Source organism: Lepus europaeus, chromosome 2, assembly GCF_033115175.1.
Source record: "Lepus europaeus isolate LE1 chromosome 2, mLepTim1.pri, whole genome shotgun sequence".
Classification (NCBI taxonomy): Eukaryota; Metazoa; Chordata; class Mammalia; order Lagomorpha; family Leporidae; genus Lepus; species Lepus europaeus.
Genome location: NC_084828.1, coordinates 102927227 through 102940100, shown reverse-complemented (window position 1 = coordinate 102940100; position 12874 = coordinate 102927227). Strand labels below are relative to the sequence as shown.

Genomic DNA, 12874 nt, shown 5'->3' with positions numbered 1-12874 from the left:
TAAACTGCAGATAATGGTCCTTATAACCCGGAGCCAGCATACCAGTCCTCTGTGATCTGACTGCTACATTAGGAATAACACCCTTCATTATTGTTTATCCAGTGAAGCTAAAATCAGATACTGAATAAGCAAACAAGATAGATGATATAAGGACTATATTAGAGAAAGAATTCACATTTGAATTAAGTCTTCCTTACCTCATTAATACTAACTTCTGCCTCTACATACTGTAGGCCTTTCTGGATGATAGAAATCAATGCAGCAGGTGGGACGAGGGCACCATTTATATTAGACTGACTGATATGGCTTTCTATACCAAAGGTAAATGCTGAATGAGAAAATCCTAAAAACAAAAGAAAAGGTATTTTATTTTCCTAGTAGCAACATGCTAAAAGACACAAATGAAAAGATCTTTATAATCTTTCAAAAATCACAGTCGACTGTTTAAAATCCAACACTGATAGCGAAAATAAAAATCATTTTTAAACAAAAGAAGTGCCAAAATCTAAACATATTAGCCTTTAGGGATTTTCAGAAAGTTTACTGAAAAAAAAATGTGTATTATAGAAAAATTACATATGGATTTCAAAAGGTTCTGCATCAAAAGTAGGCTTAATTTAATTCCGATTATCCATGAACTTTCAGATGTATCCACATTCTTCACTTCTCTCTTAATTAATGTACTCTACATTTTCTAAGTATATACTCTGAATACATAGCTTCAAATTTTCTACAATTTAAAAGTCATATGTAACTTTCCTTAACCAAAAAATCAAATTTAAAGTTTGTAAAAGTCCTTGGAAATCAAGTGATTCAATTGCGTTGCTCGAGATAATAGAGGTCAAGATACATTAAGCAACATTTAAGTATTTCTGTCATATTTAAACAAATTCTCAAACACATGTTAAATTCAATATTTTGTAGCTTTGTCAAACTGCTGAGGAAATAAAATAGCTAAAATACAAGAAATACAAACTGAAATTTAAGAATGAAAAGGAATTCCAATACTTAACTCCCATTTATGTATGAGTTAAGTGCTTCAAAAAAACAAAAAAAGACTGGTGCTTTGCTAATTAGTAAAAACTCAGGCACAGCAATTATTTCAATTTTTAAATTGAAATACTTAAAACCAGAATGTTCACATAACAAAAATTTATTTTGTAGACTTGTTTCTTTATGAAAGTATCACTGAAATGTAAAATTCTAGTAAACTGGTAAGACACAGGCAGGTTCTTCTGTTTACCAAAATATTCACCAATGCCCATTATTAAACAGGAAATGTTATAACATTCAAATTGTATGTGGATTACAGAATGGTAAATTTTCAAAATGAATATGTGCTTATTTTGGTTAACAGTTTTTTCACATAACAACCCTGTTTCCCAATCGGTCTGTCCTAATTTTGGGGAGTTTAGTATGTATTTGGGGATGGGAGGGAAATTGTTCTTTCACTCTCTCCTCCTTGTGGCACTTACCAATAGTGTACAATAAAATACTGTGAGCTCAACAGCCACCAGTGGATAGAAAACATTTCATCTGGTTAACTGATAGGCAAAGTCCCCACTGATCCCCACTTCCCTCTACAATATCCAACTAATGTGTACTTATACATGCGAGAGGTAAGGGGAAAAAACTTTTAAGACCTTGATTTTTAAACTCCTGATTTTGCCCACAGGCAAAATTATGATTAAATGCACTTATAGTTTTCAATTTAATCTGAGCTCACAGAGATAGCGAAGAAATTTACCGGTGAGGATGAGGGGAAGCAGCATTTTGAACTGTCTCTATCAGGAAAGCCACAACTACCTGAATATGAGTAGACTCCACACCACCAGGGTAGAAAGCAACAGCAAGACTGGAGTAGGGGTGGAGTATATGTGGGTGTGGGGATTTGTAATCAGCTAGCTTGTGGATTCCCATTTTCACTTACAGACCCACAGACCCATCCCTAAATAAATTCCTCAGAAAACCATAAATGGCCGGGGAGTCAGGCAGCCCCAAGTCTTCAACGACTGAAGAAGACTTCAAGATAGATAGTATCATTTATGGAGAGTCTAGATCATATGCTAGGTACCATGTACACATATACAATTTTAGTGTTCGAATCTGAAAACAGCCACTAAGAGAGTAAGGATTCCAATTTCGCTTGGAGACACTCTCTACTGCTCCTCTTGAAAAGCTCCAGTATGGTAAAGGGTAAAGCTAACGCAGAGTTTGAACTCCTGCTTCCTGACAGAAAGTAAAGGAGTGTATCACTATTCTGGTTTCAACTCAGAGCCTCGAAAGGGGTACACATGTACATGAAACAGTAAGACACCTTATTAGCCATATTATGTGTCAAGATTCTCCAGGTGTTTTCACTTACATAAGGTTTTTCAACTGCACAGAGTCCATGACTTTTGTATTCTCTATTCATGGGTACAAATAGTCAAAACCGTTTCATTTTGACCCTATTTAATTGGCTTACATGGTTTAAGCTTAAAGTAAAAGTATGTCCAAGGATATCCTAGGAGTTGCCAGTAGAATCATGTCAGTTTCTGGCTGGAACGTTGCATATATTGTCAAATCTGTTGCATCAGACCAGGAGCGAAGTGAGCACAGGTGCTTGCATGCACCTCAATGTGCTAGGTGAGAATGCTCTCAACCAGCAATGGAACAATGCTGAAGCACTCCTTAGTACTGTTTGGCACTTCTCATTAATATTTACTCTAAAGTTTCACACTTAAATGTTCTGCTTAAATAAATGTTAAATTCCAATAGTTTTTATTTCACTATATGGCAGGCTAAAAATTATTTTCATAACGATTTTTTTGTCTTCCTTTCCCTGAAAATTCGTTTTCCCTAAGCTTCTGATCTCATTTTATTACACCCAAAAAGTCCTGGTCACACTAAGTCTCTCCTTTCCCCTGGTCCCTGGCATACTATTAATCAAATTCTATTAGCCAGCCTTCTCTGGACTATGTCTTCCTTTTCCACCAGGACGAGAATTCAGTCACACTGCAGCTAGAATACTAGTTATAAAACAAAAACTGGGGGCTGGCACTGTAGCTCAGTGGGTAAAGCCACCTGCAGTGCCAGCATCCCATATGGGTGCCAATTAGGATCCCAGCTGCTCCACTTCCAATCCAGCTCTCTGCTATTGCCTGGTAAAGCAGTAGAAGATGGTCCAAGCACTTGGGCCCCTGCACCCACATAGGAGACCTGGAGGAAGCTCCTGGCTCCTGATAGGCCCAGCTCCAGCCATTACAGCCAGCTGCAGAGTGAATCAGCAAGCAGAGGACCAACCCCCCTTGCCTTTCACATAAATGAATAAATCTTGGGGAAAAAAATAAAAGGAATACAGTGATTCTTTAAAAAAAAAAAAACAACAACAACAACAAAAAAACCACTGGTCCTATTACTTCTTACTTGACCACTTTCAATGATCCCCTAGGTCTCCATGATAAAGGTCTACCTACTAAGCATGCTTGACACATACAGTTCTCACCTATCCCTCCAGTTTCACCTCCCCAGTTCCACGTACCCTGCCCTGTGCTGGTTGCACATTCAATTCAAGTTGCAGGCAAACTGTATGGAACATCTTGCATCTGCTGTGCTATATCACATCTCCACACTTATGGTTCCTGTGCTCTTTTCCTCTTTCTGAACAGAGATGAAGCTTCCTTTTACTATCGCAGGTTAACCAGGCTCTCGGAGGCTGCTCCAATAATTTGCAGTGCATGGCACTTGCCACAATGAATGCCTGCCACTTGTTTGTGTGTGACCACTAGACTGTGATGCCTGAGGAAAGAGTTTGTCTGGTAATCCTTTAATTCTGGGATACTAGCATGTTACCTAACTTAAGTATTCAATAAACATTTGCTAAATTAGAATGCTATTTCTACTATCATGTATTTTGGCATTTCCAAAAATCTGTGGCTATAGGAAAAAAACATATGATTTAATTTAAGACTTCCTTGAAGAACAACCTAAAACTTAAACAAGACTTATGCCAGAAAATATTTCCATTAAATTCCCTGTAAATACACAAGCGAAAAATACTTTTCAGAGCGAGCTTTTGACTTACATAGTAAGAGGTATAAGGGGTCACCTAAATCTGGTGACATGATGGTGAAAATCCAGCATTCAGCCTAAACAGCATCCCCTCTTTTCTGGGGTAAATGGGAATCTGACAAGAATAGTACCCTCTGTCACCAAGTCCTGTACACATTCACAAGCATAATTAAGATTCCGAAGGGAGAAGAGGGCTTCACACAGAAGTAAGGCTGAAGTTGAGGATACAGCAATGACAATCACATAGTTACATAAGTGATCACAAAAACCAACTACTTTCCACATACTGCTTGTGTCAAGAAGTGCTCTCCCTTGGGAGGTCAGAGACTATTTCCATAGGGGGTTTGTTTTCCAGAGCTTGCCCCTTCTGCTGTGCAAACTGAGGATGCAGGAATAAAAGAATGGGCCTTTGACATCACAGTTATGGTACAGCTGTCTGGACAAGGCAAATAGATGAAAAAGGCAAAGGCTAGCTTGGATCAGAACACAGGGCTACTGATCCAGAAAGAAAAGCAGACTTATCCAAGGTCCTTTTTAAATTCTGGGTCAGGAAGGACCAGAAAACTATATTCCTGTTCATATCGTCATACGCTAACTTGTTTCCTACCAAATGTGTTTCTAACTTTGACTCCGGATCCAGAAAAATTTAAAAAAAAGAAAATGGGGAGGAGGATGTTATAGGAGACATTGGTTATCTATTAGTTAAGTCCAGCATTTATATACTAGCTATACAATTCTGTGCCTGAACTTCATCTTCAAACAAATATAATATGAATATTTTATGCAAATTATATTTTCTGAAGTAATTGTAATTCATAATATTCAGCCAATAAATGTATTCAGCCAGTGAATTACTCATATCATAGCTGGATATTTCGACTTTCCAATGTTCACTATTTTAAAAGAATCTGGGGCCGTAGGTTAATCCTCCGCCTGTGGCGCTGGCATCCCAAATGGGTGCTAATTCTAGTCCCGGCTGCTCCACTTCCAATCCAGCTCTCTGTTATGGCCTGGGAAAGGGGTAGAAGATGGCCCACGTGCTTGGGCCCCTGCAACCACTTGGGAGATCCAGATCAGCTCAGCTCCAATTGTTGCCGCCATTTGGGGAGCAAACCAGCGGACGGAAGACCTCTCTCTCTCCCTCTCTCTGCCTCTGTGTAACTTTGCCTTTCAAATAAATAAAATAATTCTCAAAAAAAATTTTAGCCGGCGCCATGGCTCAGTAGGCTAATCCTCCGCCTTGCGGCGCCGGCACACCGGGTTCTAGTCCCGGTCCGGGCACCGATCCTGTCCCGGTTGCCCTTCTTCCAGGCCAGCTCTCTGCTGTGGCCAGGGAGTACAGTGGAGAATGGCCCAAGACCTTGGGCCCTGCACCCCATGGGAGACCAGGAGAAGCACCTGGCTCCTGCCATCGGAACAGCGCGGTGCGTCGGCCGCAGCGCGCCTACCGCGGCGGCCATTGGAGGGTGAACCAACGGCAAAAAGGAAGACCTTTCTCTCTGTCTCCCTCTACTGTCCACTCTGCCTGTCAAAAAAAAAATTTTTTTTCCACCGGCGCCGTGGCTTAACAGGCTAATCCTCCGCCTTGCGGCGCCGGCACACCGGGTTCTAGTCCCGGTTGGGGTGCCAGATTCTAGCCCGGTTGCCCCTCTTCCAGGCCAGCTCTCTGCTACGGCCCAGGAAGGCAGTGGAGGATGGCCCAAGTGCTTGGGCCCTGCACCCGCATGGGAGACCAGGAGAGGCACCTGGCTCCTGGCTTCGGATCAGCGCGGTGCGCCGGCCGTAGTGGCCATTGGAGGGTGAACCAACGGCAAAAAGGAAGACCTTTCTCTCTCTCACTATCCACTCTGCCTGTCCAAAAAAAAAAAAAAAAATTCCATGCCAGTGAAAAATGGTCATTCAGCTTTTCAAAAAAAAGAGAAAACTGACTGGAAAGTATAAAAGTACTGTAATTACCAGCATTTATGACAATTGCTCACTGTTAATTAGTTATGAATACAACTATATGTGTCAAGGCAAGGTTATTCCCTAGATCATTAGATTTTAAAGCAACCCTATGTACTGATATGCACTCCTGTAGCTACTTATGAAAATTAAAAGGAAGACAGGGTAGACATGCCCAGTCCTGAGCTTTCTGCAGCCCAGTTCTTCATGGCTAGAGGCATACTACTACAGCAAGTTTAACCTGACTCTAACCAAACCATTGTTAGTGTCTATCAAAAGCATTAGGAGTGAGGTACATAGGAAGGAATGGTTATACAGCTCAGATACATTTATTGAAGTCTCTGAAACTGTGCACTTTCATTTGATGGATGATACATTAAACCAGTATTTTACTAACCATTATATGGACTACAGAAAACTTTTTTAATAAAGTAAATGGGTTATACAGTTTAATAGGTCAAAACCGTAATAGTACACACAAACATCTAGGCTTATTTATGCCTACCTCCTATGATGTTTTCTGAAGATTTTTAAAGTAATATATGGTTTTTGACGTACAATCCTATAAACAAATACAGATTATCCCTTATCCAAAATGCTTAGAAGTATTTCATGTTTTAGATTTTAGAATATCTGCATACAAACAATGAGACATCACTGGGACATTACCCAAATCTAAGCATAAAATTCATTTATATTTCACATACACTTATTATACACGGACTGATGGTAATTGTACAGAATATTTGTAAGGCACCTATGTTTTGACTGCAACTGGTAACATGAAGTGTGGAATTTTCCACTTCTGATATCATGTTTGTACTCAAATAGTTTCTTTTTTTTTTTTTTTTTGTACAGGCAGAGTGGACAGTGAGAGAGAGAGAGACATAGAGAAAGGTCTTCCTTTGCCATTGGTTCACCCTCCAATGGCTGCCATGGCCGGCGCATTGCAGCCGGCGCACCGTGCTGATCTGAAGGCAGGAGCCAGGTGCTTCTCCTGGTCTCCCACGGGGTGCAGGGCCCAAGCACTTAGGCCATCCTCCACTGCACTCCTGGGCCATAGCAGAGAGCTGGCCTGGAAGAGGGGCAACTGGGACAGAATCCGGCGCCCCGACTGGGACTAGAACCCAGTGTGCCGGCGCCGCAAGGCGGAGGATTAGCCTGTTGAGCCACATCGCCAGCATCTAATTTTGAAGCATTTCAGATTTTCAGATTACGGATATTCAATATGTGCAATATTTGCAATAAGCACAACCTTAGAAAAAGTGCTATAGTGAAAGGCCTATATCTAGGAAGATATGATATACCACTAAAAAGAAAACAGAGAGAAGTGGGGTGTAGGGCAGACAAGCCGATATTTCATGAAGCAAACACTTAAAGCCATAAGAATATATATTTAAGCTCTTTATAAATAGAGATCACATGCAAGATAAACCTCAGTCCTAAAAAGATAAGCAGTCTTTTTAAAAAGTTAAGAGTATTCCCAATCACAATCGAGAAAATTAATCATCATAAGGACACTGCTTTTTAGAATTTTCAGTTTGTCTTTTAATAAGATGCAACTGAGTCACAGCTTCTAATAACCAAATACCTGATAAATAGAGTAGTTAAGATCTTGAACAGATAACAGAAGAACAGATAAAGATAATACAAAGGATTCCCCCCCCCCCTCCGTGAAATACACTGTATACAACTTAAACAAAATAAAACTACCATTTAGTAAACAAAGTAACACGAAAAACAGGTGCCAGAAAGTTCTAGAATAACTGTCAGGAACAATTTCCTCGGGGGGGGGGGGGGGGAATTGTGATTAATCACAGAAGTAGAAGCCAAAGGAGAGTGGGGAGAAATTAAAAAGGTCCACACCCACTCAGCTCTTCTCAAAGTGACACCATATAAGGTTCTATTATATACAACTTAGCATTTACCACTAAGTATTTATCTGCATATGGATGCCAAATGAGTAATTCAGGCAATTCAAATTAATGCCCTTGAGTGAACACTAATGAAAGAGCAAACTGAATGGAGTCAGTCATTACTTATAGTACTATATGTCAAATACATTCAATTTCCAAGTCATCTCAAAAGAAAAAAAAATTATTTTTATTCACTAGGAAGTGCCTGTTGAATACAGAACTACTCCACAAAGGTGCAGAATTGTGAACACCACAGTAATCTGCTTGGGTGAATTTCTCTAATGACAAAACTGAGAAAGTCACAACCCTTAATGAAAACACTCTGACAAATATACTTTCCTCTTAATTAGTTTTGATGTGTTGAGAGACAGCTTATTTGAAACAAAGAAGTCCCTTGCCAACAAGCAACAAATGCTATGGAAATCTAAGAAAAATTAATCTGAGAAGTTATGTAATTTGGAGGGAAAAGAAGGACTTTTAACAGATAACATCTTCTAGTACTGATAATACTATAAAATATTAAAGGACTAAAAATTCAACCAGTTTTATTCAGTCCAGTTACCATTAAATGCTTTGTTTTCAGAGAACAAATGTTAGAAATATTTATTGAAAAACATTATTTCTAGATGACATATAACTATATACTAAAACATGACAAAGCTTTCAAAAGCAGTTTTTGGGCTTTCTGAATGGCAGGTAAAGAGGAAATTTCATTTTCCTTTATAGTAGTTTTCAAGAACCAGTTCTTGAACATCTTTGCAAAAACCCTTTCCATGTCAGTACTGCTCCTGTTCTACACATTTGCTAACGTAATCCAATATTCTTTTACAGGGAAAGCAGTTTAAACTAATTCCAGTTCCTTCTGTGTTGTGCTAAATCTTTCAAGAAAAACACTTATTATCTAAAATTGATTTGTATCACATTTCTTGGACATCCAAAGACTAATTCTCTACAAGTGTCCCCTGCTAAATTTAATAAAAATATTAACTCCCTAATGCAACCCAGAGAATTACTAGACTAGGTGATTCCAAGTTACTAGACTAGATGATCTATTGCAAAAAGGGCCATAATATTTATGTACAACTGAAGATCAGAATGAAGAAAGAGCTTCTGGAATAGTAGCAAGAGCCCAAAGTGAAGCCTCAGTGGGCTTTGTTATGGGTGAGATTCTAGATTCTATCCAAACCCTTATGCTGAATGCACAGAACTGTAAAATTCTTAACTTCTCTTCCATCTACTGTATCTGGAAATAACACCAAGTTAATGCCTAACAGCAATCTTTATGATGTACACATTCCCCATCATCCCTGCTAAATCTTGCCCATAAACATGAATATACCACTTTCAATGGCAGCTTCTTTTTAAAATATATTCTCACATCGGTAGACACCAACAGTTTGTTTCTTACTTTATCCTACATAGTCTATAACTGTTCTTTCAAGATACTGTGAACAGGCAAACATATCAACTGTCAACTTCCGTCAAGTTCTAAATGTCATACAACTAACGTAGACTAATGGCTTTCAAACTTTATCTTAGACTTAAGAAAAGCAGATTCCTAGGCCCCATTCAGCATTCTCTAAGTGATTCTGACATAGGCAGTCACAGGATCAAAACTTTGGAATTCTGGTATAAGTAGTCTTTAACTTTATGGCAAGTGGCATTCATAGAAAAAAAGTGTAAGTTAAAATGTCAGCAGTCACTATTTTTACCGAAGTGTTCATATAGGTGTTTTTTTTTTTTTTTTTTTTTTTTTTTTTTTGGACAGGCAGAGTTAGACAGTGAGAGACAGAGAGAAAGGTCTTCCTTTTCCGTTGGTTCATCCCCCAAATGGCCACCACGGCCGGCACGCTGTGCGATCCAAAGCCACGAGCCAGGTGTTTACCCCTGGTCTCCCATGCAGGTGCAGGGCCCAAGCACTTGGGCCATCCTCCACTGCCTTCCTGGGCCACAGTAGAGAGCTGGACTGGAAGAGGAGCAACCGGGACAGAACCGGCGCCCCAACCGGGACTAGAACCCGGGGTGCCGGCGCCACAGGCGGAAAATTAGCCAAGCGAGCCACAGTGCTGGCCAAAGTATTCGCACAGTATTAGAAAGGTGATGTAACACCTCATTAGCTCACTGTAAAGTATAAACTTTTTAAAGAACATTCATAGCACAACTAAAAATGTAATAACGTATGATACGTTATTATATTGGTCTACCTACGAAATTCTTTAAAATACAATTCTTGCTTCCTTTTATGTTAACTTAAAACAAGGAATAGTTTTCTCTGTAATACAAGCAACTTTAAAGAGACTTTCAATAATATTTAAATTAACCAAGAATACAATTTTACTGCCTTTTGCAATTCACCTGATTTTCTTTGAGCAGCATAAAATATCAATTTGAGAAAGTTTGTTTGCAAACATGAAAATTTGAGCGCTCAATACCTCGAGCCTCACCTTATCCTATTTTACCTCAGCCTGGCTGAATCAGAGGATGCTGCTGAGCTAGTCAACTGACCTCTAAAATCAGTAATTTCACATGGTGCAATCTAAAAACTCGCCAATAAACCTTTAAAACATATTTTCCATTTCTTAGTCCTGCACACTTTTTGCACCTGGAAGGCAGCAGGTGATGGCTCGAATAGTTGGGTCCTTGCCACCCACGTGGGAGACTAGGATTGGGTTCCTGGCTCTTCCCTGGCTGTTGCAGGCACCTGGAGATTACAGATTACAGCTCGCTCTGTCTCTCTGCCTCTAAAATAATTAGGTAAGCAAGGAACAATTTTTAAAGGTAATTAGCTTAGGGGACTGACGCTGTGGCGTAGCTAGTAAAGCCACTGCCTGCAGTGCTGGCATTGTATTTGAGAGTCGGTTCAAGTCCCAACTGCTCCAATTCCAATCCAGCTCTCTGCTATGGCTTGGAAAAGCAATACAAAATGGCCCAAGTCCTTGGGCTCCTGAACCCATGTAAGAGACCCGGAAGAAACTCCTGGCTTCAGATAGCTGCACCTCTGGCCATTTTAGCCATCTGGGGAGTGAACCGGCGGATGGAAGACCTTTATCTCTCTGCCTCAGCTTCTCTGTAACTCTGCCCTTCAAATAAAAAAATAAATCTTTAAAAAAAAAAAAAAAGAAGAAGAAGAAGAAGTAATTAGCTTCAAAAACAGAAAGCATAATATTTGCTTTGAGTCAACAGATTCTTTCCATCTGGCCCAAAAGTATTATACGACAACTTGGAAAATCACTAGGTGACTACCTTTTTACTTTAATAATCATCTTTTTCAGCACATCTTTTAGAAGTCCTGCTTTGGATCTTCTTTAATACTAGTTTGGCAGTTTATACAAACAGAACAAAATTTCTTTACTTCCTCACAATAAGGAAGCCTGTGGGTTACCTACTTTCTTCTCTCATTCTCCCCTTGCCCTCCTTGGACATCATCTTCTCAGCTACTTCATGTCAGGGAGGAGCAGTGGTGATGCTGCACTCAATCCTCAGACAATGGGTAAAAGTAAAGCTTCAGCTTTTAGGAAAACAACTTTTTATAACACTAGCCATTATTTGGTAACTGAATTTAAGAATGAGGGGAGCTATTTTATGTATATATTTCAGCAAGTTTTAGATCGGATCAGTAAACAAGTATGCATGCACTTTCCCAGTATAATCTAAAAAGAATTTATTACTGTGTTTTAGATTTATAGGTTTGCAATGAAATTTAGAAGTTTGTAAGGAACACAGCTTCAGTTCACTAGATTCAAATGTATTTCATATGATTTAAAAATTTGCTGTGTGGGCCGGTGCCGCGGCTCACTTGGCTAATCCTCCGCCTACGGCGCTGGCACCCCAGGTTCTAGTCCTGGTTGGGGTGCTGGATTCTGTCCCGGTTGCCCCTCTTCCAGTCCAGCTCTCTGCTGTGGCCCAGGAAGGCAGTGGAGAATGGCCCAAGTGCTTGGGCCCTGCACCCGCATGGGAGACCAGGGGTAAACACCTGGCTCCTGGCTCTGGATAGGCACAGTGCGCCAGTCGTAGTGGCCACTTGGGGGGTGAACCAATGGAAAAAGGAAGACCTTTCTCTGTCTCTGTCTCTCTCTCTCTCTCTCTCTCTCTCTCTCACTGTCTAACTCTGCCTGTCAAAAAAAAAAAAAAAATTGCTGTGTGAAACTAAAAAATTCTGAAAAGATCTAAAACGCACTCAAGAGAAAGAGAAAAAAAAGAGGAAAGAAAAGGGAAAGGGAAGGAACCCACACTTAAGAGAGAAAAGACTCAGAAATGGAGTACAGCTAAAAATATCTCAGGAAGCAATAGAATCTAAGGTCTATGGCCATGTTTGCATCTCCTGTCTAGGAAATAACTATTTCAGCCGTATAAGAAGACAGATTCAACTCGTGAAACCATAAACCTAGGGCTCAATATTTTACAAGGTTAGACCTGTATTCAATCCCTCTCATGCCCTCTCACATATACCTACCAAAAATATACCATACCATATCTTACCTTACTGGTAAAACATTACAGTAACTTTAGGGTATAATTTCAAAAATTCAATCTCTTCTACATGATATTTTCTAACACTAAAGGACTCTACTTTTTGTTAACAATCTGCACTTACCACTGCTATCAATCTTTTTCATTCTATGTTTCAACCTTATCCAATACTTTCTGCTCACATTTACATTTTTCGTTTAATCTACAGCTACACCTTCCCAAAACAGTTCTGTTTTGAAACCATACAATTTTATCTGGAAAATGTGATTAATTACTGCTTTATTTAATAAATAAAAATGACATCAATGGTTTATATTTTTAACCATCCCAAGAATAAGAATCCAAGTCAAGAATTTACTTAATTGGGATAATACCTGTGAAGGCATTCTGAGAAAATGTTAACCTAGCTTTTGAAATGCTAGTAACATGTAACTAAGGATTGTGGACATAGATTATCAAACTGATGTATACCTGAAAGTTTACATACTGCT

The 12874-nt window shown here is 39.5% G+C and overlaps 1 protein-coding gene across 7 annotated transcripts in view; it reads right to left on the bottom strand.

Moving 5' to 3' along the window:
* The window catches only part of TBL1XR1 (TBL1X/Y related 1), a 182632-nt gene that overhangs the window by 37359 nt on the left and 132399 nt on the right, over nucleotides 1-12874 (bottom strand). For all 7 annotated transcript variants that reach the window (XM_062211667.1, XM_062211671.1, XM_062211650.1 and 4 more), the window contains one exon: nucleotides 198-343. In XM_062211667.1, coding sequence (XP_062067651.1) covers nucleotides 198-343 — 146 coding nt within the window. The remainder of the gene's footprint in view (nucleotides 1-197; nucleotides 344-12874) is intronic.